The 9,474-nt window shown below is 43.3% G+C and overlaps 1 protein-coding gene across 1 annotated transcript; it reads right to left on the bottom strand.

Moving 5' to 3' along the window:
* Positions 1 to 2,994: 2,994 nt before the first annotated feature.
* Positions 2,995 to 5,336, bottom strand: LOC310995067 (neuropeptide FF receptor 2-like; the record flags this gene model as incomplete). The annotated part of the gene is made up of 3 exons (XM_083983996.1): positions 2,995 to 3,931; positions 4,054 to 4,153; positions 5,003 to 5,336. 3 exons carry the CDS (start codon positions 5,334 to 5,336, stop codon positions 2,995 to 2,997), a joined length of 1,371 nt encoding a protein of 456 aa, XP_083840122.1.
* Positions 5,337 to 9,474: the final 4,138 nt, after the last annotated feature.

Here is a 9,474-nt window from a genome sequence, read left to right as displayed (position 1 = left end):
TTGTTGTTTTTTTCAACACAAGCAAAGCCAAAAAAGATAGCATAGAATACAGAAGACACATTATAAACATATCCCTCCTGTATGTGCATGAATACAGGTCAATAGGATTTCCTTCAGAAGTGTAGGCTACCTGTATGGATGAAGTGTTCTTCTCACTGTAAGATTGTCGAGGAGGCTTTCATTGTGGTGAACTTCATTATATGTGCTTCTGTGAGATGAGAGTTGTTTGGAGAGACATGGCCAGGAATCTTAATCAGAGAGTGTGTATCACTTCAACGATGTGACTCACATGCTCATTAACATCACACACTTATAGTAGCCTAGTTATAAAGCAGCAGGTTGTTACAGTGAGGACTTCATGTAATTTTATTTTTTTGAGTGTGATACTTCCTTAAAGGTGTTTTATTCAGACATGACGGATCCAATATCAGTGGCTGATGAATCGTGAGCAATGTGACGCATAATTTGTGTGCCTGCATTATCCAATGCGAAAAAAAACTACCCCACTTTCATCCCAGATTTACTCGAAAATATAATTTTGCACACAGTTTGGGCTCCATCATCTGATAGACGAGTTATTACACTAATGCTAAGACCCATAGTGGGCTCAAATTAAATGTTCTTGTCTGAATACCTTTACCTTTTTACCTATACGAAAAATACATTTTAAATATCTCATATAATGAATTAAGGAGAACTATATCTATAATAATTGATATTGCAGTGTGTGTATGTGTGTGCATTATGCAGGCAAAACAGGGACCAGGCTCTTAAAAACAGTGCTCCACAGTGCCACAAAATAAAAATCCATAGGGAGCCGTTAACACTTTGGCACAAACACATCAATTACTGTAACTTGTAACAAATTCTGAGCACACAAAAAAAATTCATAACATTAAAAAAAATGCTATAATGACATAAATAAATTATGGATTACAAAAAATGACATAATAAATATATATCAAACTCCACATGTTGATGCTCTCCTGATCCAGCATCAGCAATAACACATCACAAAGATTGAGGTAACCATTTCAGATAGGTAAGTATAGGATACACGTGGAAATTGTGCACGGACCAAATAGCTTCCGCAACTTCAACTCCGCATATAGATGTTGTATATTCATGACAAAGCTGTTCATTCTCAACACCAGCCGGCTCTCAGCCATGATAACCACTCCAAAGTCTATTTACTTCCTGTTGAAGTCTTTGTGACTGAAGCTCTTGAACCAACAATGAAAAGCTGCAGATCTTCACACAGATGCATCGTGTTCCTCCCGTCTCCATAGTAGCAGTAGCTGTTCTCCTAAACACTGTATGCACAGTTAAGTACAGCTGTCATGTTCAAAAGGTTTCTGAAGGAACTTTAGTAATTAGTTTCTATTTGATTCAGTCTTTATGGTGAGTTTCTCCCATTTACGCATATGTTTCTCTCCAACCAATCACAAATTCAACATCCTAATATAACTTTCTTCTTCCTTTTCCTCTTTCTTCTTTTTTTTTTCTTCCCTTTGACACTGTTTTAAGTGTTCAAATCTCAAAGCGCTCTGCAAGCAGCAGATAACTGCAGGGCTGATGGATGCTCTCCAAACGAGTCTGTGATCCTCTTCCAAAGCCGCCACATGTCGCAGCCATCAGCCCAGTGCCAGCTGCCTTTAGGGGAGGTGGGGTGGGAGGGGTGGGGCACTTAAACATGCACTTAGACGAGGGGGCAAGATGACATACATTTCAGTACACCGCCTTTCACATGCGCATTTTCCAAACTCGACATATTCAATTGCACTCTGGGCTCTCTGATAGGTTGTTGTTCTCTCACTCTGAAAAGTCGAGCAGTGGGAGCAAATGTCCGGAGCACTTGTGAATTTAAGTTTGATTGAACCTACGCCACGGCTCCACATCCATTGAGACTCAGTTTCTTTTCATCACCTGCAAGGATCAGTTGAGAGTAATAGATGTGACACAGCCGGACAAGGCCCAGAGAAAGAGAGCCGCAGAAACACAGCTGAGGTGATTAAAATAAAAATAGCCGTCCAGCAGATGTCATTACAGTGTGACATAAAGTGGACGTTCAGAAACCCTGAAGGCTGGATAGTGTTTTTCTCACTCAGCCTGTTGATCTGGGAGATGGACTGTTCACATGTTGTGTGATTTATCTGCACTTTTTGGAGGGGGAGGAGGTGGGGGGCATCGATCAGATGTTAAAAAAAAAATCATTTTCATTTTCACAAGGGGTAGGTCCTGATGGCACATGTTGCAGAAGATAATTGAGGCATATTTTCAACGAGGCGCTGAAGCTCTTAAAGGGATACTTCACCCAAAATCGATAATTCACCAATTTTCTACCTCACCGTCATGCCAAGGAAGGGTTTGGAGAACTTTCAGATTTTCATATAATGGCGGTGGATAGAGCTCACTTTTGAATCGTCCAAAACACACACTATGAAACATCCAGATGCCTCCATACTGCTCGTCTGTACTGACCCAAGTGTCCTGAAGCCGCCACATGAAAAAGTTGTTCGTAAAAAAATTAACTTGATCTCTGTTTTTATCCTTGTTGTAGCAGTAGCTCCCAGTGGCTGCATGAGATTTGTTGCGAGAAATCTTGCACATGTGCACAAACATCAACAGAGACACTGGGAGCTGCTGCTACAACAAGGCTAAAAACAAACATCAAATACATTTTTTCCGAACAACTTTTTCATGTGGCAGCTTCAGGACACTTGGGTCAGTATGGACGAGCAGTATGGAGGTATCTGGATGTTTCATAGTGTGTGTTTTGGACGATTCAAAAGGGAACTCCATCCGCCGCCATTATATGAAAATCCGTAGCCAGCCGGACCCCCCCTGGAACTCCTAAAGTGTTTCGATGACTCCGAAAGTTCTCCGAACCCTTCCTTGGCATGACGGTGAGGAGAAAAGTTGGTGAATTATCGATTTTGGGTGAAGTATCCCTTTAAAGTGTCTCTGTGCACATCTCTGTCTCAGTCTTTCCGTCTAAATGTGGGATGACTTCTCCAGATCCTCCATGATCAGGTCCTGCTTGGTATCATTTTTACACCTCTCCTCCTGGAACGAGCACTTCCCGTTCCCCACCTGCAGCGCCGCCGCCGCCGGCCCGACCGCCGGCCCAACCGCCGAGCCGGACCTGCTGAGGGTGGCTGCGTGCTGCACGGGGACCACGGCGTTGCCCCTGATCCGGTGCGAGTAGGTGTTCTGGTGGTGGTGCCCCATGTCGGCGTAGCACAGCTGGAACTTGAAGGCCGCCTGGAAGCCTCGGCGGAAGTTCTCGTTGAAGAAGCCGTAGATGATGGGGTTGACGCTGCTGTTGAAGAAGGCCAGCCAGTGGGCCAGCGGGTACACGTAGATGTTGACGACGCGGTACTGGTGCTCCGTCAGGCTGGCGTAGTCGCTCAGCATCATCAGCGTCCACAGAGGCAGCCAGGAGAGGATGAAGAGCAGCGCCACAATCAGCAGCATCATTATCACCCTCTTCTTCTTCCTCGAAACCGTGTGGCGACCATGCTCCATGCTCATCTTGTTGTTCCCGCTCCCCTCTGCGGACAAAGCCACCCCGCTGCCCCTCATCGGAGGAATTGTGGTCTTGAAGAGCGTGAGGCCGATGCGGGCGTACATGATCACAATCAGGCTGAGAGGGGCGAGGTAGATGTTGGCGAAGAGCACGGTGGTGTAGATTTTCCTCATCTCCTGATTGGGCCAGTTTTCCCGGCACCAGAAGAAAGGGCGCGTGTCGTTGTTGTTGTTGTTGTCGCGGGCGCCGAGGACGATGCGCACCCTCTGCTCCTTGGTGACCTGCAGCATGACCCCGGAGGGACACATGATGAACACGGCCAGGACCCAGATGACGACGATAATCAGCTTGGAGGTGGCGATGGTGAGCTTCTGCTTGAAAGGGTAGACAACGGAGCGAAACCTGACACAGAGGGGATTGAAGGAGATGCACTGAGGAGAAGCAAGCCTCTTGGGGGGATCTCGCCACCACACGCCCACACAAGCACTTAATAATATACCAAGTAACACAATTACAGCACTCACCTGTCAACAGCTATGGCCACTAGAGTGAACACAGACGCAGACACGGAGATCCCCTGGACCATCCCGCTTAGCTTGCACACCAGGCTGCCAAACGGCCATCCTGCAGAGAGAAACAACAAAACATAAAGACAAAACAGAGTGCATGAATACTTTAGATATTAAAGGAGACATATGATGCCCCTTTTCCATAAATTAAAATAGTTACCAGGTGTCTTGAAGGCATGTCTGTGACATGCTTCGGTCAAAATACCCCAAGGATCAAACATCACTCAAACAGCCCTGTTCAGAACGGCTGGTTTCAGTGCTTGTCCCTTTAAATGCAAATGAGCCACTTCCTACCCCGCCCCCTTTACTGGTACTCACAGGTACAGTAGGGGTGGTATTATGCAAATTTGAAAACTAATGATGTCATGTATGGAAATTGAGGGAACAGCTTGTAAAACCATGTGGATTTCAACCTCAGGAGCCTGAAAATTGAACATTTTTACGTCAATTCTCAAATTTTTGGGGGCTGGAAGGCAAAACAAACACCCCAAAATATGTTAAAGGGACAACGAGGAGTTTGTATTTGGTTATAAAAAAGTCTCATATTAATGTGGATGAATCTACGTTACCCACACTTGTTAATGAGTCCATTTTCGATAAATATATCGTTTTGTCTTTATCGTTATTTTGTTATAAGTGGTGGAAATGCTGCCTAGTTTCGCCCGGCGGGTCATGGGAATAACGCCGCCAAATCGCCGTTTATGGTCGGAACTACGATCGTCTTTGAACCTCCGACTTTAATTATTGATGAATGAAAACATTCTTGGCAAGACATCCGTCATAGGAAATGTAGAGTGAAAATACTTTGCTTTCCAAAACTCCTCATTGTCCCTTTAAAGAGCCTTCAAAAAGTGACATTCCCATAATATGTCCCCTTTAAACTGCATGAACTTCACATCCTCACCTGTTATGATGTTGTCCACCAGAGTGGTGGGCATGCAGAAGATGCCAACCAGCAGGTCGCTGATGGCGAGGTTGAGGATGAACAGGTTGGTGACGGTGCGCATGTTCTTGCTGCGCAGCACGATGAAGCACACCACCCCGTTGCCCACCATGCACACCACGAAGATGAGCAGGTAGGACACGGTGAAGACGGCTGCCACCGACGGCTTGTGGAGGTAGAAGTCCACATAGGTGATGTTCTGCTGGGTGGGCGGGGCTTCCTGTAAGTGCTGCGAGGTGTTCGGGGAGGGGTTCAGACTCTCCCAGGTAGCGTTCGAGGCCAGATTCTGGGTCATGGTGACAACGTGGCTGCTACACAGAAAGAAGAGACAGATGTGCAACATGTGGATAACTCATTACACGCTGGGTTTAAAAAAAACAACTGAAATCTTCCCTTCTAACAAAATCATCCAATTATAGCCCAGTGCCGTTTCCAAACATCCTCCCAGTGGGAGACGAATCCTGCAGACCAGAACAGGAATCAATTGGTAATTAAATAAAACAATAGAGCCTCTCTGGGGATCAATAAACCAATTGCTGTGTCTTTTGATTTTGATCAAGTCAAGTGTGTGCTCTCTCCCTCTCTCACACACACACACCCTGTAACAGCAACATGCTGAGTGAAATGACCAATCTGTCCGGTGAGCAGGACACTACAGCTCCACAATTGGGCACATCAATCATCCAGATGTTACACATGTGGGACAGAATGAGGTTTTTTAATTAACAAGTCTAATTACTTTGGGGGTCAGCATCTCCTGCCTTTAACACAGCAATGTTTTCTTTTCTTTTTTTTTCATGCAGCTACTTAAGATACAACTGTTTACAATGAGTTGTTAAATCAAAGTGTGTGTGTTTGCGTATGAATGTGTGTGAAATTGTTTTTTTCAGTGGCATAAACAAACCAAAGTAGGCCAGGTTACTCTTTGATGAATATTTTATCAATGTCATGTGATGAATCACAGTGTGCACTAATTAGTAATTACATACTGTATGGAACCGCACAGATTAATAATTTTCCTTTTTTTTTTTACACATTTTCAGAACCTATAAAAATAGAGTCAGTGTATAAAACTGACTGAGTTTAATTTGCTCTTCGACCTCTGTGCTGTTCAATCTTTATGAGGATAATCACAATAAAGGAGAAAATGTGATTATAGCTGTACTGCATATGGTTACTATAGCCACACAGTCACATCCATCATGCTGCTCATTACATTATGACATGTTTTTAATTATGAATGAATAACATGAACCCAGGTTTATTTTGTATTGGATTAAATCATTGATTGTTTTTTTTCCCTTGAAACTATAAAACTCTTTGCCCTGACACAGATCACCAGATCAAGCTAAAAGAAAATGCATCTAGGAACAAGTAAGAAATCCATAATTAAACTGATTTAACATCAGTAATTCCCATAAGATACAAAGGAATCAGACACTTTACAATCTAAATATTAAAAAAAAAAAAAAAAAAACTGTGTCTAAATGACAACTAAAGGACAGACAGTTCAATTTAACTTATAAGAAAAGTCATTTTTTTCTTAAATTAGCTGCAGGTAATATAAGGATAGAAAGTCTCCACCATAAATTTGAATTAAATCATTTTTCTTACCTTACAGTGGGGGGGGAATCTGAGCTGTCTTCCTCTTTCCTCTTCCTCTCTTCTTTTCTTTCTGAATGTAAATATCTGTTTGATAGAAATCCCACTCATTCAGAGTAACGGAGCCGTGCGTCTGCGCAGTGCGCCTGCCACACAGAGACTGTTGCTGCTGCTGCTGCTGCTGCTGCTGGAGCCGTTAGAGATGAGAGGGGATGAGAGGAGACGAGAGTCACTCGGGGGAGAGAGGAGATGTGCTGGGCGGTGCAGGTGCTGCCTGGCTGGGAGCGATACAATATAGATGCCCGGAGGCGTTATGTGAATTGAATATAATATAGGCTACGAAAGCTGTCACAATTTTTTTGCAATCGACAATGAGGCGATGAGGTCAAAGGTTGAAGTGGGTGGGAAACACATGCAGGCACCTGTTTCTTTTGGCATCGTGCGAGGGCAGGAAGTGTGTGATATGAGGAGAGACGTCACGGCTCATGTTGGATCGGTTGAGACATTAGTCCTCCTCCTCCTCCTCCTCCTCACCTCTGCACTGATCAGGTCCTGCGTAAGTCAGGTCTCACCTCCTGCCTCCTCACCCCTCACACCTTCACTCAGACTCAGAGGGAGAGAAATGTGACATCCAAGCTCCATGCAGTGATCTGAATGTGTAATCGGCTTTATGGTGCATGACAGCGGAGGTATTTTAATGAATGCTGCTGTAACAACAACAACAATATTGCAAAGTAAATTTATGATTAATGGCAAGAGAAACTGCATGCTTTTCGAAGTTTAGAGAGGTGGTTGATGGGTTGAGAGGTGAAACACAGGATTGGGATTCAATGAAAGGTCGTAGTCTGATCGATACAAGAGTGAGAGGTGAGAGGAAGAGGTGCTGCCTGATTGTGCAAACTGAGATCCTTCAGGTGGAGGATGAGGGGTGATGTACTCTAAGTGGATGGTTGACCTTTGACCTTATGGATGAAGTCAATGAAGTCTACAGTACGAAACATTGTCAGTGTTTGTTTGGAGAGCCAAACCCTTGCTGCAGCTGCTGTACAGTGTGTAATTAACATGTTAAAATGCCTTCAGCAGCGTTTGTCAAAACAGTTGAGATTCTCACCTTAGAGAGAAGTGGGAGGGAGGAGGAGAGGAAGGAGGGAGGAAGGGAGGGAGGGGAGGGAACACACTGTCAGCTGGGGATGAAGGATGGAGTGAAGTTTGCCATTTAAAAAAAAAATAAAGTTTCTTGTGTCTACTGAACCTTGTAATGGCTGCCACATGCAGTTATAGTCATTATGTCCTATGAAATTCACAGAAAGCAGCCGACAAGTTGTGATGGCAGACTCTCTCTCTCTCTCTCTCTGTCCTTGTTTGTGTCTTGTGTCAAAAATGAAAAGTCACAAAGCTCTCATAAACACACACTCCCAGCTCAGTTTTGCCTCATCCTTGAAGTTTTGAGCTCAAATAATAAAGCTAAGCTAATTGTTTAACATCACTAATGAGACCAATTATTAACATTAACATTTGCACTTGTATTGCTGCTATTGTGCCTTAAAGTGTAATTTTCTTTTTTTTAGTTTTATACGACCCTATACGACCCTTGTTTCGATCCTCTGTATGTCCTGTAGCCTACATATTGTAGAATTGACAATAAAGCTGACTTTGACGTTCGTTAAACATTTCTTGATCTGTGTATGACAAAGTGCATAACAAACAAAAAAGACATTAATTTCAATCAATTTAAACAAGTTATTTTCTTTTAATCAACTGGAATGCCATCTGAAGTCGGATCTCTGACTTGGAAAGCCAGATAAACCACAAAAGCCGTGTAATAAGAATTCATGATGGCCACCACTCTGTAGTTTTTTTTATTGATTATTTTATTTCTCTCATAATTATTTCACATTTCACATTAACAAGTCAGCCACGTACTGTTCAATTCTTATCCCTGGACATTTTCCTACGTTTGTGAGTGTTGTTATCAAAATAGCATTGTTAACAATGGCTAGCAGCGGCTAACAGCTAATGGCCCATTTGTTTTGATGTATGTTACATGTTTTTGTTGTAGTTTGTACGGCTTTTTCAAAACGTTATAAATAGTTTGCATTGAAAACTAAACATTCACAAGTATGAAATCATTATATTTTTGTTTCGTTCTATTAATCGTCCATTTTTCCAACTTCGGTGTTTGTTTTTCAACGAGAAAGTGCTCAAGTTGGAAGTGATTGGATTTTAATATGTAGCTTATTTGATTTTTTGATTGTTTCTTCTTCTTCAAATTTGACCCGACCAAGATGACCGAGACAAAACAAAAAACAAGACCAGGAAACAGATAAGAATAACAATCTATTAAAAGACTAGAGACAACAGTCATGCAGCTTATTTAGACACAAATACCAACTACAGCAATGTTCAGTCAGGAAGATCTCTACTCCTCTGGCATCCACAATCCTCTCATCCTCTCCTCTCAATAACCTCAGCAGCCAATCACTTCATGCCGTGATCTCAACCAACCAATCACGTTGCTCCTCAGTTCTCACCCCTGCTGTCAGCCGTCATTTTCTATGACCCTCTCCTGCTCCTTTCACCTCCTCCTCATGTCCAGTGCAAATTGCTGCGACCTCCTCCACAGGATCCCCTGAGCTCATCATCACCCTCCACACACCCAGACCTCCAGCTTCTCCTGCTGTCATCTTCAAGACCACTCCCCAGTCTAGACCTCCTGTGGGGGTTTCCTATATCGATACTCTGCAGAGCCTCATGCACATCGCTTACTTTTTTCTGTCTTATTTTGCACATGGAAATAAAACTCAATTCATTAACACAATGAGTCGCGGCTG

This window comes from Trachurus trachurus (genome assembly GCF_905171665.1).
Source record: "Trachurus trachurus genome assembly, chromosome: 12".
Classification (NCBI taxonomy): domain Eukaryota; kingdom Metazoa; phylum Chordata; class Actinopteri; order Carangiformes; family Carangidae; genus Trachurus; species Trachurus trachurus.
Note: the sequence above shows the minus strand (reverse complement) of the source record. Positions and strands in the feature narration are given on the sequence as shown.